At 39.6% G+C, this 26,648-nt stretch overlaps 1 protein-coding gene across 5 annotated transcripts in view; it reads left to right on the top strand.

Annotated features, from left to right (window-relative positions):
• FNDC3B (fibronectin type III domain containing 3B) overlaps window positions 1-26,648 on the top strand; it is a 357,581-nt gene that overhangs the window by 208,938 nt on the left and 121,995 nt on the right. For all 5 annotated transcript variants that reach the window (XM_029213894.1, XM_029213895.1, XM_029213896.1 and 2 more), the window contains one exon: window positions 2,241-2,528. In XM_029213894.1, coding sequence (XP_029069727.1) covers window positions 2,241-2,528 — 288 coding nt within the window. The remainder of the gene's footprint in view (window positions 1-2,240; window positions 2,529-26,648) is intronic.

Genomic DNA, 26,648 nt, shown 5'->3' with positions numbered 1-26,648 from the left:
TATATATATATATATATATATATATATATATATATATATATATATATGTTTCCCCCTGTATGTTTATATCACATTGGAATATTTTCTTATTAACAAAAGAAAAATTTGAGATGGGTATTTTAAGTGAAATACCCTGTGTCCTGTTGTAACTTAGGGATAGAATTTGATTTTTTGTAGTTGTAGTAGTTAGAAAGAAATTTAATATAATTCAAAAGGATCAGGTGCTATTATAATGGGGTATGGAGAGATGATAGCAAAAGACGAATCAATACTTTAATTGCATGGAGGCATCAATAGCTTCCTATTGCTAAAGGCTTTTTGCCTAGTAGCATAACACTCCAAAACATCAGACTGGGCATGTTCCGTGAAAACATTTTGATAAAAACTGAAAAAATTCAGTTAATTACGTATAGTTTTTTAAAAAGTATTCAGTACTCTGACACAGTACACATTAAGTATTTGAGCATTTGTCAGAGTTTTCTGGTTGGGTCTGAGCTTAATGACAGTGTGAAAAGCCTTGGCTACTGACTCATTGCTTGATGAAGAGTGTCTGACCTGCCTTATTTTAGCAGTCTTTTAGTAGGATGCCACATAGTTACTGTTTTGTGAATGGTGTCCTCTGTAATTTTATACAACAGTATGATTTAAGTCATCGTTAGAATTAAGCAAAAAGAGAAATTATATTGTCTTCATTGAATAGGGTATTTTGGTTTAATTTCATTAAAATAACACAGAGCAGTAATGTAAAATAAAAGTGCCTTCATTGATTCCAAATTAAAGAAAGCAGAAAACAAAAATCCTTTGCTTTATAAATAAAAAGCCTTTTATATATTGTCTTACCTTAGTTCTCAGTGTGCATACACCTAAAAGCAATTTAAACATTTAATTTCCCAAACCATGTGAGTTTAAAAGTTCTTGATGTTTTAAAATATTATTCTATCAGTACCCATGGTGAATATTTTAAGTCTCAAGTGTAATGCGTTGTGATATTTAAAGCCTTTTTACCATTCTTTTTGTATATGTTTAGACATAATTTATTTGGGCATGCACTTTTTGAATAGGATTGTGTTTCTCTAGTGCAGATTGGTTATCTTGTAAAGATTTGCTTTTTAAAGGTCTTCCTCAAGCTGTGTGAACAGAAAGAAAATGAAAAGTGGAGCTTTACCATTGAACAATTGAAACATTAGTCATTAAGTTATATAGGGTGACCATACATTCCTGGTGTGCCTAGGACAGTGCTGGTTTAGGTCTCGTGTCAAGAGAAATAATTAGAAATGCTCCCTAATCATGCTCAGAAATACTCAGATTTGGATGGTCACTCTGTGCGCGTGGGGCCTTTTTTTCTTATAAACGTGGAAGGACCCAGTGTCTGTGTTATACATTACCATTTTTATTAATGTCTAAATAGAATTTTTAATTGCTTAAAAAATTTTAATTTAAAATAAATGTTTTCCCCTAAGATCGTGAGATTATTTTGCAGGCTCCCATTTTCTTTTGAGCCATGTAAAAATATGGATAGTGAAGCCAGGTGACATTCTACTAGTCAGTTTGTCTTACCTCCTGATTACCCCAAAATACTAGTTTATGACCGTAGATTATTATGCTTGGCACCAGGTTCCAGAGATGGCTTATATTTATCACTACAAGATCTCCTTGAACATTTCCCCTGATTCTGTGAGCTTTGATTATTTTTAATGGAAATTTCTCATCTTTTCATTTTAGTAGGTTTTGTTCAAATGTTGGCTCTTCTAGGTGGCACAAATAACTCCTTATATTCTAGTTGCTATATACTTTCTGATAGAAATGCTATTCTGTCCGTAAGGATAAGCATACTTTCAAGTATCTTGATTCTAAGAACACATTACTTAAGGGGGTATTTTATTTGTTAATTCTAACTTTTTTTGTATGTTGCAACTACTAAAAATAACAGGGAAAATCAAGCTTAGTTATCTATTCAACTAAAATATGAACTCTTGGTGGACAGTAACCCTTCTTCAGTATTTCCCATAATTTCTGGAACATTTCTGAACATACAGTATAGTTTTTTAATGATTAATTATTCCTTTATTGGTTAGAAATGAATGGGAATATTTTAAACATGTATAATCTGCCTATCGCTTTTATACTGTATTTAGTAATATGTTAAACTTCTTCCTTCAGGCATCAGGTCATTTGACCCTGTAATAATTTGTTATTGGAAACGTAGACTGAGCTTGCATTTGTCATAATCATCATTTTAGAAATTATACCACTCTATGGAATGTCGAGTTATATCACCCGAGAAGACCAGTACAGCAAGCCTCCGCACAAAAAGCTGAAAGACCGCCAGATTGACCGCCAGAATCGCCTCAACAGCCCTCCTTCTTCGATCTACAAGAGCAACTGCACAACCGTGTACAACGGCTACGGGAAGGGCCACAGTGGTGGTGGCGGCGGAGGCGGGGGAGGAGGCAGCGGTGGGCCGGGCGTTAAGAAAACAGAGCGGCGAGCAAGAAGCAGTCCGAAGTCAAGTGACGCAGACTTGCAAGGTAACGTTCAAAGACGTTTGCCGTGAAAGAGTGAGACGCCGAGTTTTCTGTCAGGGCGTTGCATGGCAGTTGGTCTTTCTGCTAGGAGCGATAGGGTAGACCTTCTCTTATCTTTTGCTTAGCAAGGACAGGATGTTTTGTCATCTCTTTTCTATTACTACTTCATGGCAGAAGTGTTCCTTCTTCGATCACACGTGCTGTCACGTTCTACTTAATCTCAGTAACAAGTACCTGACAGTGTTTTCACGTTAGCTTACTTCCATTGTTTCATTCTAAGTAGACAAATGTGGAAGAGATCCTAAGTAAAACAGGTAAACTTTCTAAGGAGTGTAGGGCTTAAAATCTCAAAATAATTATACCTCATAAAACCAGATGTAATTACTTCCATACTGTAGTGGAATTTATCATCGTGTAAGGGAATATATTTCTGTCTCCCTCATCAGTTATTGTTTTCAATGCCACCTTTGGCATCCTGAATGAAGTATTCATAGACCAAGGATGAGAGGGAAGAATTAGGGGCACCACATATAAATAGAGAGACATCAGTTCAAAAGGGCATTTGTTTCTTTGTAGATTAGTCTTGTGGCTGTAGATCAATAAATATGGGAAGAAGGTGCGCGTGCTTTAAATGAAGCTTTTAGGTAAGACTTAGACACAACCTGTTCTTATGCCACAGGAGTTAAAAACAGAAGCTTTTTATATAGGCGTATGTAGAAGGCTGACTTAAGGGAAGCAAAAGAAGAACATTTTGATAAGCTAGGTGAGATAACAGATAGAAATAAAGACATGTGAAAGACAAGGTAAGAACGGATTATAACACTATTAAATACACTCCTTCCTTATTGGACCTCATCCAGGTAGAAACCGGCATTGTGTATGTGAGAATGTGTTTGTGAATGAAAAAGACAGAATTAGTGTATGGTTGATTGTGTAGGGAAGACTGGCCTCTGTCAGGGCAGAGGAAAATTAGGTAAAACCAGACACTGACATTAACATTTCCTCCCGTGTTGTTCATATGAGTGAACTGTAGCACGAAAAAGAGCAATAGTAAGATACAGTGAAAAGTGAACAGTAATTTCTCTGTGAGATATATTATAGGTGCTTTTAATTTTGTTTATTCTTTTCTTTATTTTCCAACTTTTATTTAATTACCATGCATTATTATTATAATTATTAAACAAAACATAAACAAGTGACCCAAGATTTAAGAGGCTTTCGAACAGCTCCTAGTGGAAAGTGCTGTGTCTGCTGTATAAAATGATTTTTAGTCAAATAATACTATAATTTCTAAGTTTGAAATTCAGTTATTAGCAAGTTATAATTTTAAATCATGGGCATTTAAGAGAGAATTCACACACAAAAAAATTAGAAATAGGTTTTCCTAAGGAGAATTTTAGTCTACAGAAAAGAGAAAAAGAATGTATAAGCTGTCTTCAGAGAGCTTATGAAGTTTGAACTACCTTGATTACTTGATTAATTCTTTAATGCTTTTTGTTCTGACTTGCATCAGAAAAGATTTAAGGCAGATGAAATAGATAAATATAATAGAGGCAGATAAAACAAATTTGAGTAAGATCTAAGAGGCAGAGAGACAATAAGAGAAGGGAAATAAGAAGAAGCAGGGTTAAAGTTAGCATACAAAATTAGTGAAGTTATGAATTACCTGGCAAAAGTAAACCTTCCTTATATATGCAATTATTTCCTTTTACATATACCTAAATGTGTAAGCTGCCCTATATTTTAATATTCTCTCATAGCTGTAAGAGAGGAAATGGATTTGCATTGAAATCAACGCTGAAATGTTTGCTAATGTACATATGTTTACAAGCATTTTGGCATTTTACATTATGACAGAGTATAATTATTCTGAGCACCTTAAGCTCTTTGCTGTTGTGTAGAAAACATGTTATTGTGTTGGTAACAGTGAGATCTTCTTCACTATGGGCTTCTGGGAGTGTGTGTTTCACAATGAAAAGAGTTAGAAAATATTTTTATCTCACCTTCAGTTCAAACTTGGTGTATTGTTCCTTTTCTCATCACAGTATTTGCCTACTCAAAATCACTCGAAGTGCTACTCTCCACATGGTTTAGCCATGAAATATATAGAGTCAGATGGAGTATTATTTTATGTACTCTAGTGCATTCCAGTAAGGATCTGAGGGGGTTTACATGTTGGATAAAAAAATAACTATTTGCTGACATGAATTGAAAACTTACGTCCTGACAAAAAAATACACACGGATGTTTGGAGCAGCTTTATTCATAATTGCCAAAACTTGGAAGCAACCAAGATGTCCTTCAGTAAGTAAATGGATAAATAAACTGGTTCATCCACACATGGAGTATTACTCAGCACTAAAAAGAAATGAGCTATCTAGCTATAAAAGACGTGGAGCCACCTTAAATACATGTTACTACGTGAAACAAGCCAGTCTGAAAAGGCTACATACTGTATGATTCCAACTATCCAATAGGAAAAGGCAAAACTATGGAGGCAGTGAAAAGATTCATAGATGTCAGGGGTTCAGGGAGTGAGGAGTGAACAGGCAGAGCACAGACGATTTTTAGGGCAGTGAAACTACTCTGTCTGATACTGTAATGGTGGGTACATATCACATACATTGGTCAAAACCCATACAGTGTACAACACCAAGAGTTACATACACCCTAACGTAAACTATGGACTTGGTAATGGTGGCGTGTCAGTGTAGGTTCATCAACTGTAACAAATGTACTGCTCTGGCGTGGACATGATAGGTGGGGCAGGCTCCGTGCATGTGGTGGGTGGGGTGTATAAGGGCCTTCTTTGCATCTGATCAGTTTTGCTCTGCAGTTAAAACTGCTCTGAAAAGTAATCTATAAAAAAATAAATATCTGAGGAAACTGAGGACAAATAAGACGAAGACACGAGTAAGGTTGTACATAAAGAATCCCGAAGAGTTGCTTGATGTAGGCCATCTGTTTGGCTTTGAGCCTCCAGGTTGTCCGAAGCAAAGAGGAAAACCTGAATCAGGTGGAATAGGTGAACAAAAGCACCTCTTGTTCCTGGAGTCCATAATGTTGTTCATAATGGTTCAGCCCTGTCTGGCTCAGAATGTGATTGTTGGCTGAAAGAATCCCAGAAGGCTTCTTCTGCCTTCTCATACGTAAATGGCAACATTCTCCCAGGGTATCTTTTTGCTTGAATGTACTGCAACTGACTCCTGTACCCAGGAAGTAAGTTTCTCAAATAATTCTTAAGTTTTCAGTGCCATCTGATTAATACGAAGCTACAATTAATTCTAGTATGTTGATCTGTTTACATTCATGTGTAGTTAGCACAAGATTAGGGTTTACACTTAACCATGACGTACAGGTTGTGGTATTTTTCTACATTCTACTTAAGATGCCCACGTTTGCCAGAGGAGGCCAACTTTTAGTCTCAGAATTCCCTAGTTTTTGAGGGAATCTACTTGAATTACTTACTGCCTTTTTACCACTTAGAAAATACAAATGTAAAAGGAAAAGGGCAAACTTCAAATTTGTACCTGGTCCTGTGATAAGCAAACAAATTATGTTAATCTAAACAAATAAATATATTAAAAAGATGGAGATTGCTTAATTACTCTCTGGAATCTTGGTTGTCTTGTTTGTACTTCAGAAACACTGGTGGAACTTCCAAAAAATGCAGACCCCTAACCCTCATTGCAGACCTGCTAAACCAGAATCTCTTCACCTGATCTGGCTTCATGTTTTTTTATTAAACTTCCACTGAGAATGATGGCCAGCAAGATAGAGAACTACTGTTCTGATATCAAGGATGGTTACGGAAGGTGTGGTTTGCTAATTTGTATATGTGTGAGGTAGGAACTTTAGCTCACCACTTTCTCCCCACCTCCTAGGACTGTGTGTGGCACATAGTATGTACTTAGTAAATATTTGTGGAATGAACCCTGTGTTCTTAACTGCCCTGTTCTCTAAAACAAGCCATCTGCTCTGCAGCCAACCCCTCCTTTCATTTACTGCTGGTACCTTCAGGAAAACAGCTTAGGCAGGACAAAGTCTACAGCACCATCAGGGAAATGTACGATTGCAGTTTTCTTGTACACCTCGGAGTTGATGGTGTGATGTGGACAGAGAACAGTTGGGGCTTTGGTATCAGACACACTTGGCTTAGAATCGGGTTTTGTCACTTGCTATTTGCTTTTAGTATTCCCTGAATCTCTGTATCCTCATCTGTAAAATGGGTATTTTAATTCCCAATATTAAATATTAAAAGTAGTCTATCTCGGTTCTTAACACCTCAGTATAATGGTCACCCTTGTTACTTGAATATTCTTATCGTCCCCCCCCTGTAATCTTAGGGTCAACTCTCATCAAGATATATGCCCTTCTCAAAACAAGTATCTCTATGTGCTCCTGCACCCCCTTCTCCCCCTCCCGCCATCCGATGCCGTCTCTCTTGCCTTCATGCCCTCGCCCTGCAACTCCTTCCCCTGTAAGCCAGAGGTGGCTTCCTTCTGCTTAAACCCGTCTTCATTTTGAAAGCTCAACCCTGTACTCCTGGACCTCTACCTCTGAAAGTTGCATCCAGGCTCTCTGAGAGAGATTGCTACTGGGGTAAAAATGTGCTGCCTACCCAGAGGTGCCAGATTTCACACATCTTCTCATCACCCCATCAGGGACACTTAAAGTTCCGAGTGAGCGAGAACTCTGGATACCCTCTTGGGGCATCCTTTCTTTGGCATCTCCTCATACATTTTTTAGAAACCTGAGTTAGGATTCCCTATGCTTAGTCTGAGAAGGACCACCTTATGTTTTAGGAAATGGGATTATCCATCTTCCTCTCCATCCCATCCTCTGATTACGGCCGCAGCTACATCAGATCTGAACGTTCCCCTCCCTAAGGAACCTCCATGGTGGTCCCCATTGTCCAGAGAATAAAGTCTAAGCCGCTTGATGCTCACCTTCCCAAGTACTTTAGATTTCCCCACCAGCTGCCCAAAGTTTTGCCCCATTTCAAGAATATGCCTCATCTTCTCTTCTTGGCTTTTCCTTCCAGTCCCTGTGCCTAGCACACTCCAACTCAGTCCTTCAAGAGCCAGCTCAAATATCATCTCTTTCTGTGGAGCCTGTCTGTCTCCCCAAGGCATAATAATGGCAGATTGATTAGGGGAAAATATTGCAAGAAAATGTCCCTTCTCTTTCTTTTCCTTAACTGGCATTTGATTTTAGTTCAGTGGCAGAGCACCATGTCCATAGTTGTTCAAGGACAGGGTGACAGAATTTGTCCTTGTGTGCAGAATGTTGTACAAGAAGAGCTGGGCCTTGAGCCTCTTCTGTGGCCCAAACCAAGTTAAGGTTGTCACGTTCCTTTTATCACAGAGGCTACAGAAGTTTCTGTTGCTCTTCATTGAGTGAGAGGGAAGTTTCATCCTTCCATTTTATCCTTGGTAAAAACCGAAACATATGATATCAAGGAAGTTATTCAGAGGATACAGTTTTGTAACTGAAATCTCCTAGTTTTCAGCCAGCGCTGTAGTCCCTGTGTCATACTGATATATCCTCAGAAAGGAGAGTTAGGTTATCTGCTGGTACTGTTTTAGAAATGATTATGTGAAGCCAGAGTGAAAAACGAAAACTTTGGTGAGGATCCACTGTCTGATAATATGAAAAGACTTAAGTAAGCAACCCCATTAATAATGGGGGGGGTTGTTTGGGTAGGGGAAGGGGAGAAAGAAAGAACATCAAGAGTGTTTATAAGTCACAATCTCCAAACACCCTGTGTGTGTGTGTGTGTGTGTGTGTGTGTGTGAAAGTATTTTGTGTGTGCAGTTGATACTGCTGACCTTTACCTCATCCCTGGGTTTATCTTTTTCAGTCATTACTTGAACATTTTAAAACCTTAATGGATTTGTAAGATAACAGTTGTTTGTGTTTTAGATTACGTGATACATAACAAGTCATTTCACTAGGCCTCAGTTTCCCTTTCAGTAAAATGAACAGGTGAGTTAAAGTCAGTGATTTTCAGGGCTTCCCTGGTGGCGCAGTGGTTGAGAGTCCGTCTGCCGATGCAGGGGACACGGGTTCGTGCCCCGGTCTGGGAAGATCCCACGTGCCACGGAGCAGCTGGGCCCATGAGCCATGGCCGCTGAGCCTGCGCGTCCGGAGCCCGTGCTCTGCAACGGGAGAGGCCACAGCAGTGAGAGGCCCACGTACCGTAAAACAAACAAACAAACAAAAATCTCATGTGGATCCGCAATGAAATACAGAATCCTTCCTCCCCCCCCACCATCTCTCTCTCTCTCTTTCTCTCTCTCTCTCTCTCTCTCACACACACACACACACACACACACACGCAGGCGTTGTAATAGCAGATAGAGTTGGTGCTGCTGTGCTTGGGGCGGGAGATATGGGCACTTGTCATCCACAGAGCTTTCCTCACCCACACTTGGACTCTGGCTGTTCAGTCCCAGGCCACAGCTTCATCGCCATCTAGGAGCTTGTAAGACATGTGCCCTCCTGGCCTGCCCCAGACCTGCTGGATTACAGTTGGTGGAGGTGGGACCCAGCAACCTGTGTTTTGTTGAGCTCTCCAGGTGGTAATCAGGCACAGTAACATTTGAAAACCACTGGCCCCGTGAATGCCAAGCAATTTTGAAGGAAGATTTTTAAATGAGGGGTATGGGAGGCGTTCAGTTAAAACACTCATTTTAAGTTGAAGCTTATTCCTTTTGTAGTACCTGTATAATGATAAGCATATACGGGAGGTGGAGAGAGTCCCTTTTATGTTGCTAACGTATAAGTAGTAGTTTACGTGAAGACCTCTAGAACTTACAGTGCCATGTGGGAAAACATTGGGACAAAATGGTAAGACTTCCAAATATAGAAGAAGATGAAGATACAGCATACTTTTGGCATTTGACCTTTGGAATTGTTGACAATCCAGAGATTCAGTTACACTGTTGATAACATTCCATCACATAGAATGATAGTTTCTGATTGTAACATTGAAAGCCGGCGACAAAAGCATTATTCTTGTGCTTTTCTCCTTCTGACCCCCAGTAGTAGCATTCCTTATTACCAGGTTTTTGTGTTCTGATTTCTTCTCAGATGGCCCTCCCTGACATTTTTCTCTTTCTACATTTTGCTATTACTGGTCAGAAACCAGAATCTGACCCCTGTATGTATGTACTGAAATTAGCATGAAAGTTTATTCATTCTGCAGATAAGAATTGCTGTAGTGAGGGTGAGGACGGCCTTTTCCTCCGGAGGTCTGAGATTGTGGGCAGTTGCCGGTTCTTGGAGGCTGTCTCTTGCTGGGTGGCTTGGCTCTGGGAGGGGCGGCTGCATCCATCTGTGCAGGGCTGACAGTCGTTTCCTTTGTTTGGAAGGACAAGCCTAATGTTAATAAGGTCTGGAATGTGACGAGTCAAGGCATATTTTCTTTTGGAGTCTCTTTTGGTCCTGGCTCCCTATAAGAGAGAACACTGGTGCTGTTCTGTTTAAAATAAGGTGTTTAGTGGGGCTTTCACACTTCATAAGTGGCTCATTTCTTCTTTCACCTGCAGCCTTTTTCTCTCATGAGCACATACCTCCTAGGCATACTCTGACTGGGTGTTTTGGAAGAGAGTTTACTTGTGCAGGGAGCAGGGATCCTTTCTCCCGGTGTGGGTGCTTTCCACACTGCATTTGAAAATGGTACAGTTTCTAGTTAGATTTTCATTATTGCTTCATCTCAAGTCTTTGGTGATGATAAATCCCGTGCGTTTTCACCTGTCTGCGGCTGCATATGAATCCTGTGCATGGCAAAAATATCAAGAAAACATGAAAAAAAAAATGAGCTCAAGTCAGTGGAATTTACCCATTCTTCTGCCAAGTACAGTCTGAAAAGTGAAAATAGTCCAGTCTAACCCAAGTGACTTTTATTTTTTTGAAGAGACAATGTGGACCCTTGGATCAAAATGCAAGATACACTCATTTTGGCAGGAAGCTGGGCAATTAACACCCTTACTTCCATTTCAGATGTAGATTGCCAGATCTATCCCCTAGTCTCCAAGGCCTCTCAGGGATGCTGGGAGAGGCCTGAGCAGGTTTCCAGGCCTTGCGACAACTGCCTACGTGTGGGATGGAAGGGAGGGAGGCTTGGGGACAGAAGGCTGTTTTCAGGAGGAGGGTGCTGCTCCCTGACATGTGCTTTCTGACCTGGGCACTATCCTCTGAGGGCCAGAGCTGGAGAAATCCAGCAATAAATAACTTTTTTCAGTAAGACCCCAGTGTACTGATTTTTTTTTTTCCTTCCAGAGGCATTGACTTTCCTGATACAAAGGCAAAATCTGTGGCTCAACACAGAGGAAGATGTGGTGGCCCAAATTTTTGGTATTGAGTAGAGTGTATAGTTGTCTTTATCAAGTTCCATCACTTATCTTTTTGCCTTTTGCCCTTTCCCCCTGTATTTCTGTTGCAATCTGGAATGTTTTAAAGATGTTAACTACATGGTTCTTTCAACAGACAGGATGAGATATTTTTGTCATGTCAGTTTAAGAAGTCTTAACGCATTAAATCATACTTGAAGCTTCCCATTTTTCACTTACATATAAAAAGACAGACAACATGCAAACATTTTTTTGAGTTTTCTCTTGCAGTGAATGTTCACCAGAAGATCGAGGGCAGAATTTTGATTAGTTTCTACTATATGTAGTACTTAACTCTGTGAACCCATATTATTTTCTCTGCCTTTTTTTGCTTTCTTGGGAACTGATCATAGAGGCATTTAGATGACATCAGAACCTATGTGGGTAAAATACATGTCATCCCAAAGAACCCTTTAAACAGCAGGTGTAAGTGATGACATGGTTTGTTTCTGGTACATATATAACCTTCAATTTTATTGAATTGAAACTTTGACATGTTATTCTCTCATTTAGCTAAGTTGAATTCTGAATTTAACTGGGTCAAAGGGCATCGTCACAAATGTGCCATACTTAGAAGCAAAATAACATACTAGTCAGGACCTTGCAGATCTGGGTTTAGCCCCACCTCTGCCCCTTGTGAACCTTGGGCCTTTGGGCAAGATAGTTAATCTCTCAAAGCTTCAGTTTCTTCATGTCTGTATAAAATGGGGACCATTAATAGCACCTATTTCAGAAGACTGTCATGAGTTCTTAATACAATTTTAGAGGCACTAAGTGCTTTAGAAATGTTAAAGAATATGGATAAAGAAAGACCATGGCATTTTTCTGCTTAAGAGAACCGCCTCATGTGGGTCTTGTTAACAGAACCCCCAGCCTGGGAGCGCACCCCCTGGAGTGCTGCAGGACAGGGCCTCCTGTGTTCTGAGTCAATGTTGAGTAACTTTCAGTGCCAAGGATTTGAGATATGAGGGGAGTCAGAGAGGCATCCAATCCCAAGAAAAGACCGTGACCGTTTGCCACCAACAGCCTGGTAAATCCTGGGCAAGAATAAAATTCAGTTCCCTCCTTATCTCTCCTCTGCCTCTTCTCTGGGCTGGATTCTCTTGTGAGGCCGAGGAGTAGAGCCTAATGGGCCAGCTTGATTCTGTGTCTGAACCTTCTCAACACATGGCTTTAAATTACTTTGCTAGGTGTTAGAAGTGCTGCAAAAGAGGGAGTAGCTGGAGATGACTTGGGCAAGCCATGACTTCTCTGTATTTTGCTAACACTCATATTACTTGCTGTAGGGCCGTTAGTTAACCCAGACGGATAAGCTTGCTAGGAAAGCCACTAAATTTCAAGCTCTTTCACAGTTCTTCCTTATACCTCAGAAGTCATACACGTCCACATTCTGTTGGTCACATATTGTACCTACTGATACGGTGTGGAAGGTGTCTACCCCGAGGTGGGATGATGGTGGGGTGAGGTAGGGGAGGGGTCATCTCAGAGGCTGACCACCACATGGTGTGTGGAGTCGGGGACCATGCCTATTAATACTCCATCTGAAATAGTCTTGGCATTTGTGATGGAATTTTGGCAACTTTCCAGCTGTTATGTCAACATTGATTTTGTCACTACATCTCCTGTGGAATGGTCCTTTAGGATTCCTGTATGTAAGTGCTGTATGAAGAGGCAGGGTATCGAATCTCTGGGTTTACAGGACCAGTTTCTTGTAACATGACGATTATAGACAGTATTGCAGATATGCTAATTACAGGCCATCGTTTCTGCTCTGACCAGCCTTGGCTTTTATTTTCAACTTAATTTGCCCGACCATACACACCACAGTGCAGCCGATTATATCACGCTGTTCCAATCTTTGGTACTATAATGAGACCTTGAAATTCTATTAAGGATTGAGTAGAGAACACAAGGGTAAAATGGGTAAGGTCCATGAGAGACAGCAGTGATGCCAGCTCATTGCTTGCGATTTAGGATTTACAAAGTAAAGAGTGTAAATGTCGCTGTAGTTGACCATAAAATCTCCTCTTCTTGTCTTCTGGTGCTGAGTTTGCATTCTTATATGTGCCTCGTGCCCCACCACCCCCAATTGTAGCTGCTACTTCCCAGCTGCATCAGAAGAATGGAGCTTTCCACGCAGGCAGGCGTTGAGCTCAGAAAAGGGGCAGGAAAGAGCAGGTGATAGTGGTGGGGATGATTTGCTCCAGGCACAAAAGGGAATTGTGATATCCGGAAAACTGGAAAATGAGGAGGCGGGAGTGAGAGGAGAAGGGCCTCAGAGGAATGGCACATTGAAACAAAAGGAAGTGGCCAAAAGGAAAATAAGTAGAACGAAAGGAGGAAACGTGGTGGACAGGGAAGATTCTATGGATTGTGGAATAAAGATAATTTGGCAAAAACAAGAGGAAGAAAAGCAGAGAGGTTTCATGGTTCCATTTTCATAGATTGCATTCCACCCACTCAGTCAGCATTTTCCAGCGGAGTAGGGCACAGCCCTTTTGCCCTGTGTGGTCCATGAGCCCTTTTATTGGTGGCTCCACTTTGGGCAGCTCCACTTTTACCAAATCTCCATGTAAATAAAACTCTTACTCTTTCCCCTTTGGGCTTTCCAGAAGCTTATGTCTTCCTCCTGTGCTGAGTTAGGACATTCACTGCCAGTGTAGATTCGATAAGCGAATTAAAAATGAAGCCTTACACAGAACTTCAGCAGCATTAGCAATACACTAGATTGAAGTATTGGGTTTTTGAATAGTGCTCTGCAGTTGTTAAAGTGATGTTTTAGAGTTTGGGTATGCTTAAAAACTGGAAATTTAGAAAAAAAATTTCCTTTTTAAACTTTAACTTGGAAGTTAAGAACAAGAAAGGGGTTTACCCCTCTACCCTTGAGTTAGTGTGCTTTTGTTAAAAGCAGCCTGCTTTAATCAAATGTCATGATTATTTTTAGGTCCTCTAACAAACTGAGGTTACTTTTTGTTTGTTTGTTTTTAGTTTAGATTTATTTAACTTATAGAAGTAATATTTACTTATTTTGACAATGAAAAAACTACAGACATGTTAGAGCGGTCATCTCTCTCCCTTTAGCCATCTCAGTCTACTCCCTCAGAAATAGTTTGTATCTTTTCACATCCTTTGAAGTAGTTTTCATCCTGTTCTTTTCTTTTTTTTTTAATTCATTTTTAACATCTTTACTGGAGTATAATTGCTTTACAATGGTGTGTTTGTTTCTGCTTTATAACAAAGTGAATCAGCTATACATATACATATACATATATCCCCATATCCCCTCCCTCTTGCGTCTCCCTCCCACCCTCCTATCCCACCCCTCTAGGTGGTCACAAAGCACCGAGCTGGTCTCCCTGTGCTGTGCGGCTGCTTCCCACTAGCTATCTATTTTACATTTGGTAGTGTGTATATGTCCATGCCACTCTCTCACTTCGTCCCAGCTTACCCTTCCCCCTCCCTGTGTCCTCAAGTCTATTCACTGAGGTTACTTTAAAATGCAGTCAGCTCTTTCCAAAGTCAAAAAAGGAAGTTCACTCTTAACTTTACATTTATATATAATAAAAAAGAATATTGATGGCATTTCTAGTAAGTGCTCAGATCTTGCTTCCTAGGCTTATTAGATCTACCCCAAGAGAGCAACATGAGGAAGTGAGAGGGAAGAACTAGGTCTACAAACAATTTTTTAAAGATTTTCATAAATGCATTTGTTACTGCTGTGCTTAATTCACATGGTGAACTTACATTGACCTCTTTTTCCCTATTATTTGAAAAGACAAATTATTATATGGAACAGTAAGCTCCTTAAAATCAAGAGGGATGGAGAAACTGCTATATTTTAGGTTCACTGAGTTCCTCAAAACTATTTAAGTATATTGCCAAGCACATTAAAAAAAATAATATTTAGTCTTTCAGGGAGATTTTTTTTTTTTTTTTTGGTGGAATGTTGCCCCAAGGAACTCCATAAGATATCAGCATCTTTTGAAAACTCGGGTTAAAAATCATGTGTTACTTAAATTAAAATGGTTGTTGGTGCTTTAATTCTTCAGCTATCATGTTATTTTATTTTTTGACACACACTGACACTATTAATATTTACTATTCACACTGTTGTCCACAAGAGGGTAGCTCAAATTTGATGGCAGACAGTATTCAATTTGAAACTGTGTTTCCTTTTTATTGAAGATTTCTGTGTCTGTGAAGTATTATTCTCCACACATTTCAGTCTCTGGATTTAGTGAACTCAACGCATCTCGAATATCATGTATAAGGGCAAAAATGTCTCTATTAATGTTTGATAAGTGTCTACTGTATTAGCATTTTATAGAAGAAAGGTTATCTTTTTGGCAGTAAGGGTACATGCGTTGTAGAATCAGTAAGACTTTCTGCTGCTTTGCCTGATTCTGCAGTTGGATAAATGCCTGTTTTCTGCACCATTTATTTTAAATAATTTCAGGGCCAGTTGGTGACCATTCTGCAGTCATGCTGCTTTTAGTTGGAATGGGAGATACGAGTAATCTTTTATATATTAGCCTTTATTACTTAAGCTTTCAGAACTTTGGTTGTCTGAACTTGGTAATCTGTGGAATGTTTTGTACCCAGAAATTAGGATTCTCATTCATTCTTCTGTTTTATACTTTTCTTTATCCCTTGCATTTTAAAATTCTGTGAATTCTCTCCCCTGCCTCCCCGACTTTGAATGCCTGGCTTTCATGATCTGCCATATTTGTCATCACTAATACTATGAATGGACCTTTAAAATTTAGAATTATTTCTTTATTCATTCATCTGTTCACTTATTTACTACTGGGGTATTTTTGTTTTGCTTTTGGAGTGGGAAGAAGCAGGAAATGATAGATGAGAAGAATGCTTTTAGTACTAGATTTTTATCATAGGTCTCAACCCATTTACTTTTGAAGAAGAAAGGTTCAAGACGTGCTCTTATTTTAAGACTATGTTACAAGCCCATTGAGCACATCTGAGGAAAAGGATAGCACTTGAGATAAGTTCATGGCCCTTCTTTAAAAGAGCATGATCCACTTGGTAGGTTTTCTGTGTCCTCTTATTTCCATCTCCTTCCTGCATTTTTTGAATCATTTTTATGCACGAGATGGGAAAAATGGGAAATCGAAAGATTGACATTAATTTATTTGACCAGGAAACGGCATCTGAGCAGGGGTAAATGCCAATACAGTCAATCTTTTTTTGTCCCTATGCTAAATTTGGGGTAATACCTAATCTGTTGTTGTCAGACCCCCCCCCCCAATTCAGCAAATTTTAGTTCCATATTCCATATTAGTAGGAGAATGGATTAAAAGTAAAAGTTGGTGATAAACTCTGACACAGTCCTGGCATGTAGTATGAACTCAGTTCATTTAATTTGGCTTTATTTTCTTTACTGTCTCTATTCGTATTGAAGTTACTGTTGCCCATGAAGAGGTTAGCTCAACGGAGCACACCTCTGACGGGCTATAACTAACAAATTACCACGAAGTCAGTGATTTAAAACAACGGAAATTTATTCTGTCATGGCTCTGGAGGGAATCTGAAGAATACGATTTCAGAGGTCAGAAGTCTGAAATCAGGTGTCACTGGGTTGAATTCAAGGTGTTGGCAGGGTAATGCTCCCTCCAGAGGCTCTAGGGAAGAATCTGTTTTTTTTTTTATCTCTTCCAGCCAGGGGATGCCATCATTCCCTTTGCTTGTGGCTGCATCACTCCCATCTTGTGAAGACCAGTGTCTTCAAATATCTCTCTGCTCCATCTTCACATTGCTTTGTCCTCTGTGCATGTCAAACCTTGCTTTGCTTCCTTCTTATAAGAATACATGTGATTTCATTTAAGGCCCACTCAGATAATTCAGGATAGTCTTCCCATCTCAGAATCCTTAGCTTAGTCGCATGTCTGAAGACTTTGCCATGAAAGGTAACATTCACAGGGTCCAGAGATTAGGATGTGGATATCCTTTGGGGGCCATTTTCAGCCTAACCCATGCTGCTTCCAGTGTCCCCATTGTAGTAACCTGGTCAGGACCAGCTCATTACCCTTCATGGTGTTTAGGTCTGATTGCAGGATTCGTTCACCTTCCTCAGCATCCACCACAACTTTTTCAGTGTGGTACAGTTTAGTATAAATGTCTAAGAGCAGCTCTGAGTATCTGTCTCTGATAACGCAGGCCAAGAATCACTTACCAGAGCTGTGTCTTCTCTTCATGGTAGCAGTTTGCATCAGGGATGTCTCTGCACAGTTAATTAAGCTAGTTGAGGCAAGTCAGAAAGTTGAATGCTGTAATTGTTCATATTAACTCTGGAAATTGGAATGAGTTGTCATGCGGATATGTGCATGTATATGCATGTAAGTGGTGGATATGTATTTTCAGGACATATTAATGGAAGTTAAATATAAGGGTCTGTATAATTCCTTTTAGAGTTAAATTAGGCATTTTCCAAAAAGAAGTGAAAGGAACATATCTTAATTTGGAACGTATATTTTCTTCAAAAAGGAAACCGAGGTAGCTTTCAGCTAGCATGAGGTAAGACTAAGAAGGCTGTCAGAATAATTAATTCTTTATGAATCTAATGATTCTATAATAATTAACAATCATTATAAAACTCCCCCAAGGGGCTTCCCTGCTGGCGCAGTGGTTGAGAGTCTGCCTGCCGATGCAGGGGACATGGGTTCGTGCCCCGGTCCGGGAAGATCCCACATGCCGCGGAGCGGCTGGGCCCGTGAGCCATGGCCGCTGAGCCTGCGCGTCCAGAGCCTGTGCTCCGCAATGGGAGAGGCCACAGCATTGAGAGGCCCACGTACCGCAAAAAAGAACAAAACAAAACAAACAAAAAACTCCCCCAAGAAAATTCCATAAAAGCTGATGCTTGTTGGATATTGACTGGATTGCTAATGCTATAGATTGACTACATGTGTCCTTTCCTTGATGGCTGTATCTAGGTGAGGTCTAATAATTAGTTTAATTTTGAAGAAGAGTTATAAGGACCCCGAGGTATCATATGAGCGATAAATTCTAAACCCTCTTATCTGCCTTGCTATGTTTTTAATAATTATTGCCTGTGTAATGAAACTTGTGTCTCACAGATTTCCTTTTATACCCTCGTGTGGGTGTTATGCCTAAAATAGACACAGAAGATTTTAAGTACATACAATACAAGATAGTACTTGAAATCAGTTAAGATTCTTTCCTCTAACAGAATTCTGTGATTCTGTGAAACTTGGTAGGAAATATATATCAAAGTTAAGTTTATATCACTGTATAAACATCAGCAAATTATTGCTTGGATGAACAAATTAGTCAGAACTGTATCTGTTTATATCTCATTGATGAGAGTAATAAAGTTGAGGTACAGAGCCCAGGTTATGTGAGTGAAGATGAAAGAAAAAGTAGGGAAAAAAAAGTTTTAGCCAAACATGAGAACTCAGCTGGATTATATAGTATCAGCCAAGATGGTAAATGAAAAAAGACAGCAGGGAGCAGGGGGACTTCCCTGGTGGCGCAGTGGTTAAGAATCCGCCTGCCAATGCCTGGGACACGGATTCAAGCCCTGGTCTGGGAAGATCTCACATGCTGCGGAGCAACTAAGCCTGTGCGCCACAACTACTGAGCCTGCGCTCTAGAGCACGCGAGCCACAAGTACTGAGCCTGCGTGCCACAACTACTGAAGCCCGCATGCCTAGAGCCCCTGCTCTGCAACAAGAGAAGCCACCGCAATGAGAAAGCCCGCACACTGCAACGAAGAGTAGCCCCCACTCACCGCAACTAAAGCAAGCCCGCATGCAGCAACAAAGGCCCGGCACAGCCAAAAATAAATAAATAAATTTATTTAAAAAAACAAAAAACAAAAAACAGGTACAGATGCCATGATATGGAGGATAAAGTACTAGTCATGCGGATCACAGTCTTCCTTATGTTCAAGCCACTAGATGTGCTAGTTTAGCCATATAATCAACTCTTGTGATATTGCTAGGACCTTAATGAGGGGAGAAAGAAACTGAGGGGATCACATCATGTTACCTTTCTTGAACAGCTTCCCCGCTCTTATTTTCAATGAATTTAAAACATTAACTCTGTCTCATTTAAGCCATTTAACTGTACCCATAGTCATGAGCCTTTAGTTTTAGCTATTTATGTGTTTTTTCCATAAGAGTATCAATCACTTACAGCATATACTATGCCCTTGCCAGTTCCTTTTGGAACCAATTTAAATGAGAAAAATAAAGGGCTTTGGGAAGAACTGTTTAAGTATGTCTGGTAAATTGTTTTACTGTTTGAGAACAGCTCTAGAGACTGCAATACGTTTTCCATTTAGTAGAATTTGGCTTTTTTTGTGAGTCACAACATTCATGGAAATACATTCAAATCTTAAATGTAGAGACTATGACTTACTGCTTTTGGTATTACTTGCTGTCTAGAATGATATTACGGTCTACATTACAATATATCTCTGATCAGCAGTGTTTGAAACAAGGATAGCTTCAGACTGCAGGGAAGAGTGCATATCATGATCCACAACCTCATGTTCTGGATTCTTTAGATTGTAGAGCAAGTATGGTACAAAGCTATGCTTTTCCATTAGACATTTCATCAAATACATGTTCCTGGTCGCTTGAGTTGCAACTCTTCTTGGATATTAATATCATGTACTAAAACCTAGATCTAGAAAATTATTGTGATAAATTTCTGTATATCCAAAACATATCTCATTAAATGTGACTCTCCTCCTAATTTCCAGTATTATTGTAGCGCTTGTTTTCATTTTAAAACAAAATTTTTTAGAGCAGTTCTAGGTTCATGGCAAAATTGAGAAGGTACAGAGAGTTCCCTTATCAGTGCTCACTTTTTAATGTGTGTGTGCATGTATACTTCCATAGAGATTTTGTCCCCTGAGCTAGTCTCTCTCCTTTAACCTTTGTTCCCTCACAATTCATTCTCCACACAGCAGCCAGGCGATGTTGTTAAATAAAACTCTCCACGTTTTCCTTTCGAACTTAGCATACAGTACAGACTCTTTACCCCGGTGACCAAGTCTGTGTCAGCTGACTGCTACCGCAGCTCCTCCGAGCCCTGTTCCAGCTCCCTGTGCTCTGGACGCAGGCTTCCTTACCAGTCCTCTAAGATGCCAGGCCCTTCCTGCCTTCACTCTTTCTGTTACCTCTGCCTCCAGAGTTCTCTTGCTCTTTGTAAGGTAGGGTCCTCCTCATCTTTCCTGGAGTAGCGCAGATGCTTCAGTCAGAGAGGCCTTCTCAGACTACTCCATCCATATCACCCTTTAAAACGTGTTCTTCGTGGCACTAACTGACCTCACCCTGTTTGTTCATGGATATGTATGCTGTCTATATTGTCCCACCAGAGTTTACCCCTTGAATGTATTGGAAACAGATTAGGCTTGTCAGAGGCTCAAGTGCAGAGCTCATTCAAAGGGACTTCCAAACATTTTTATAGACAATATGAATTGCTGAATTTATTTTTTATTTTAAAAATTTCATTTTATAAGGCTCGGGTTAAAATACAGAATTCCATTGCAGTTGGAAAGTTACCAGATAGTTATCACGCATGTTTGTATGCCAGAATTGCACAGTACGGAGCACAAAAGGTTTTTTTGAGGAACTGAACTGCCAGGTAAGAATTTTTTGCGGAGCTCATTTCATCCTCACAGATGAAGGACTTCCCTATAAATGAAGTCTTATATTTCCTTCCCACCGAATAAATGTTATAAACTTTTACCCCTGTTTCCCCATTTGTGTTCAGTAGGCATTAGCCTTTTTTGGTGGTTGCAGAGTCACTTTTGGCAGTCCAGTATTATTTCTGTTAGCATTAGCTTGTTTACCCTTAGGCAGAATCTGGACTTTGTGTTTTCCCCTATCCAATTTACATTGAATAAATGTAAATTTCATGTAATTCATGGAATTAAAACTTCACTTGGATACTCTTGACTGCATGGCAATAAAGGCATTTTGGAATATTAGACCAGGTTTTAACAGGGAATCTGACTCAATCTTTAGTTTTAAACTATTGATTTCTCCCATAGCTTGGGGATGTTTTTCAGACAATAGCCCCTAGTAGTCTGATTCTCTTAGTGCTTTTATATTAGAGCATTTAAAAAACTGGTATAATAACTTTTGTATTACTCATTACTTTTGGCACTCAGAATGGTTTTGTATGCTCTTATTCTGTTGAAAGATGAGATGAAAATATTCTTTTCTGATTGTTGGGAAACGTCATGAAACCTGACTTTTTGACCACTTTGTACTCGTACTAGGGACTGTTTGCCTATTTGCTCCCACTTGGCTCTTCCAGCCAGGGCTAACTCGACTGGTCACCATGCTCTTAGGAGGGAAGTTAAGTAAACTTCAGGTCTGTGCCAGAAATAAAAATGGGGTTCCATCACCTTCTAAATGTTAATAGAAAGAGACAGAACAACAGATTCTTCTTTGAGAATTATTAGTGGAGATTCTATCCCACTAATGAAAGCATTCTCTACCAGATGGTATTCATACATTGACATTTTGGAACACGGATGGATTCTGTCATCTTGGCTTAGAGAGCCCCTTAAAGATTGCATTCTAAGAAGGGAAGCCTCTGTGATTTGTAGCCTAGAAGATAAGCTTGTTCTGGTAGAACACATCTGAGTAGGAAACAAATCCTAGTGCTTGTGATATTGTCACTGGGGTGCCGATCACTATTGGGCTTAAGCATAGACCCCTAATTCCAGCTTTTCTCAAAAACTTTCAGCAGTCTGAACTAATGATAGAGGAGATGTTGTAAACCTGTGTTTGCCTGGCAATCAGGTTGTTGCCAAGCTTGAGTTAGAAAGGAATCATTTCTTCCCTTACTTTCTCGATGATAACTGTGTGAGGGTGGGAGTCGGAAAGATATCTGACTATAAAAGTAATAAAACATGACTGTGAGACCTGCTTGCAACTTTAGTAACATTTGGGTATTTTCTTTAATAACACACCTTTACTATTCCTGAATTAAGCTATGGTGACCACCTGTATGGAGCCTAGCTAGAAACTGCCCTATGTACCTTATAGAGAAAACAAACTAATGGCTACCAGTGAGGAGAGGGAAGAGGGGAGGAGCAAGATAGGGCTATGGGATTAAGAGATACAAACTTCTATGTATAAAATAGATAAGCAACAAGGATATTACGTATAGCACAGGGAGTTATAGCCATTATCTTATAATAACTTTTAATGGAGTATAATCTGTAAAAATACTGAATCACTATGCTATACACCTGAAATTAATATAATATTGTAAATCAACTTTAGTAAAAATAAAAAAGACACCTTAAGGAAAAAGTAGCTGAGCTTTGTTACAGTGGGGAACAGTTCACAGTGCTGTGACCCTATCTCTAGTCGGTGACCAAAAGGCAGAAGTCACGGATTGCCGTGGGGAAAAGGACTGACTTCTCCAGAAGACGTAACCTCATTCTAGGGACAGCTGGATATATCTTTATTTTAGATGTTGCCTTTGACAAGTTTTAGGGAATTTTTAATTTCACATTTCAGGTGAATATTCTTATTTTGAGTTTTTGGGCTTTGCTAGAGAGCATAGGACCCTCAAAACTCAATGTGATGATCTTGGAACCTCCCTAATTTCTTTCTTTCCATTCTCAGTCTCTCTTCCCACTTCCTTTCACTCTTCTGAAAATTAACACCTGCCAGCGAAATCAACTTTACGCTGCTTTCACTGGAGGCTGGTGTCTAAAAATCAATCCTGGCAACTAATGTAAAGTGAGATTTGGAAGATGCCTGGGTTCTCATGGAGTCGTGCAAGCTGAAGTTATTAAAGAGGATTAGAGACCACAGCTGGTGAGCAGATGGAATGCTTATAATTTCACAATCTTAGGTAGCTTTAAAGCCAAATCTGCACAAAACCTATTTGCTTTCTCTCTAGTTCATTTCGCTTTATCCTGCTGGAATATAACCCTAGTCAGTGTGATACTTTTAGTTGTTGTAAATGATGAGCCTTAATAGGTCACTCACTTAGATGAAAGCATTTATAATTCTGGTCATGCAATTTCTTACTCAATTGCATTTCAGTAACCACTCTTTAATAATGTACTATGAGAAGCTCAGTAGATAGGGAGGAGAGAATAAGACTTGTAAATTTCATTCAAAATGAAGACTACTTCACAGTAACACTAATAATATAGTATAATTACATTATGATGAAGACTAGTTCACAGTAATTACAGCTAAACAGTTCATCCGCTTGCGGCTTAAAGAAACTTGCCAAGCAGTTTCCGCAGCTCTTTTCCTGTGTCCCTTTCGTTAGAAATTCTTTTGTTATGCAGTCAGACAAGTCACCTGGACCAGCCGCCTTCAACTGCTGTACCGCCTAATCACAGCCCACTGCCCCGCTTTCCCCATGTCCTCCTCCCTCTTTGTTCTGGCTCGTTGTTATATGGGCGTCTTGTATGTGCGTAGAGCAACTGTAAGCTCCCCAGAAACGCACTTTCCTGCACTTCCTGGCAGATTGGTGTCTCCTACACAAAGGGAAGTATTTGTGAGGCTTCTGCTCAGTAACTGTTAAGAAGGTCAAACTAGGACCTTTATTCTACTAATTTAAAGATATTAATTTATACCTTAATGGCTGTTACTTTATCTAAGGACAGAATTAGTACCCACTATACTCTTAGCAGTTCTTTATCCTTACTGAAAGCCTTGAGAAAAATGGCTGCTTCACTCAAGCCATTGCAGAATGTCTGAAAATACAGAAAAACAGCTGGAGCCATAAATAAGTGAGTAGTCTGGATACACTCTGTACTAGCTGGTTGGGAAGAAAACAACACACAGATATTTCAGGTGGTGCTGCACAGCAAACAGCTGTAGTTTATGGTCCGTCATAGTCTCTGTTCTTTTGGAGCCAGTATGTGCTGCTTCTGTAAAGCCACAGTCAGCTGCAAAAATATTGTAACATGTGTTTTGGAAGCAATTACTGCATAATAGTATTCTAGCCTCAAAACATCCTGAATGATATATTTCTATACGTGGGGAGAAAGGGAAGAGCATATTGTGTTACTGATGCATTGGCACGAAATAGTAGAATTGTCATAGGAAGTGGCCTTTTTGTGGATCAGCTTTTCAAATGATTTTCAGTCGCTTCTTTTTTGGACTTCTAAATTGGCCTTCTGTAATTGGATATGACCTCTTATAAAGCAAGTAGTATAAACACATTTTAACTTCCACTGTAATTATTTTGTACTGAACCAAGTAGTTTAGCAATCCCTTCAAGATGATAGATTTGTACATCTATCATAAGTAAAATTGTTCTCCCTACCCTTCCCTTGTTCCCTTAGGTGGAGGGGATGGCTGGGTGAAAGGAGGTTTTGGAGGCCCCCTAAGAAGAAAAAGAATTAGGCCAAGAATTAGAAGACCCGGGGTTAATACTGGGTTCTTCTAGATTTGCCTTGTGTGATATTGACCAAATTCTGAAAATTCCTAGTTTGTAGGATCCATATCTAGTAAATGGGTATAATAATACTGAATATTTTCATATATGATACACTTATTAGATTACGAGGGCTGCCATGACAAAGTACCACAAACTGGGTGGCTTAAGTAACAGATACTTAACTTTCTCATAGTTTCTGGAGGCTAGAAATCTGAGATCAAAGTGTCTGCAAGGTTGATTGTTTCTGAGGACCATGAGGGAAGGATTTGTTCCAGGTTTCTCTCCTTGGCTTGTGGATGGCTGATTCTTCCCTTTGTCTTCACATCATCTTCCCTCTATATGTGTCTCTATCTAAGCTTCCTCCTCTTATAAAGACATTAGTCCCATAGGGTCCACCATAATGACCTTATTTTAACTTAATTACCTCGTAAAGACACTATCTCCAAATACAGTCAAATCTGAGGTACTGGGGGTTAAGACTTCAATATATGGATTTTGAGGGGAATACAATTCAGCCCATAACAATACATTACAGAGGGCTATCTAACTATAAGTGATATACTGTAGTTTATAATTCTTCAAATTGCTCTGTGTATTCAAAATATTTTAGTACAGTTTTATTCTGGTGGGCACATTGATAGGAAAAAAACCGCACTTTCCTTCTTTAAAACCTAAAACTTAATACCCAACCGTGTTTTCATTCCATATGGTGAATTTGCAAGTGAAAAGATACATCTTTTACTCTGGAGGAATTAGATGGAACTGTTGTATACACCATATACACCATTCCGGTTACTATCTCTTAGGGCATCTTTTTGTTTGACTCCTAGTTGTAGAGTGTTGTTTGGGAAGTTATTAGGAAAGCTTCGCAGAAATGGGTGAGTTGAATTGCTGTTGCCAGCAGGGTCAAAGCATTCTAAATTAGTCTTCTGCTAGAGAGTAAATAGACTCTTGCTTGGAAGTTTTGAGCCAATGGCAGTGTTTTACTCAAAGTGTCTAACTGCTAGACTGCTTACTATAGGTAGTAAGCCATAAAGACGGAGTCCACGGTAAACTCCAAGTGTGACTTTGTGGGCCTGGGATAGAGGGCAATGCAAAGAAGGAGATCGCTCAATGGAGAATGCCAAGTTTTTCGTCCACTGGGATTGCAATTGGAGGACTGTTAATTGTGGGAAGAAAGGCAACCAGACAGTCACATACTCCAAGGCAGAAAGGAGAAAGGGTAGTCAGGCCAGTTGGAAGCATGCATTAATATTGCAAAAAGGGAGACTTGCGAATACTTTTGCAGGTCAGACTTTCCTATTTGGCTGAGTAATTAATTGGTAAATAGGCATAATAGAGTCATCTCAAATGGTTCTTTAGAGTTGCATGATTTGTACACACAAAAAAACTATTGTGGAACAGGGAAGCTGGAAAACAACTAACTTGGCTAAACAAAACCAAGGCATTTTAGCCTCTAAAAACAACTTTGTGCATTCTGATTTAATTTTCTGAAATGAGATTAGTATGTAGCAGATTAAAAGGTTACCACTAGTAGGTAAAATGCTCCATTCTTCTTCAGGATACTATCCAGAGTGAGATCCAGGAATTCTCAATTGCTTAATTAGTTAACGTGCTCAGTTGCATTTTTATCATCACAGCAAGCGTGATGGCTTTATTGAGGGATTTTTTTTTGCCAGGCAGACTGTTAGCTTTGGCTGTTGAAATATTTCTAATCTGCATCAGATTTAGGATTCTTACTGAATTAATTTAGTATGTGCGTACTGAATTCCTATGCAAAAATGGAGATGTATATAGACCTTTGACACAGGTTTATCATAATGTGTTATTTGATGTAATAATCGTGATCTATCAAGATGTCATCCCTTTTAACTTTCTCCCCCATGACGTCTGTCATGTGCTTGTTTCTAAATATTCAGAGAATAAAAGCACAGTAGGTGCATTTGTGCATAAGTGGTCTCTGACCATTTATTCAGTCATACATTCAAGACATACTCCTGTGCAGGTACTAGGTACTGGGGGATCAATGACACATAGCAGTGATGTGATTCCTGTACTCATGAAGCTTACCCTTGCCATTTTTGGAGAAGCAGAGCCTATACCGTTGACCCTTGAACAACATGGGTTTGAACTTCTCAGGTCCGGATTTTTTTCAGTAGTAAATACTATAAATACTATAGTACTACACGATCTGTGGTTGCTTGAATCTGCGTTGATGGAGGAACTGCATTTATGGAGGGACGACTGACTATAAGTTATACATGCATTTTCAACTAAAGGAAGGGTCGGCCCTGCTAATCCCCACGTTATTCAA

This window comes from Monodon monoceros, unplaced genomic scaffold, assembly GCF_005190385.1.
Source record: "Monodon monoceros isolate NGI ecotype Baffin Bay Population unplaced genomic scaffold, NGI_Narwhal_1 Super_Scaffold_11, whole genome shotgun sequence".
NCBI lineage: Eukaryota > Metazoa > Chordata > Mammalia > Artiodactyla > Monodontidae > Monodon > Monodon monoceros.
The sequence above is the reverse complement of the archived record's forward strand: the minus strand, read 5'-3'. Positions and strand labels throughout refer to the sequence as shown.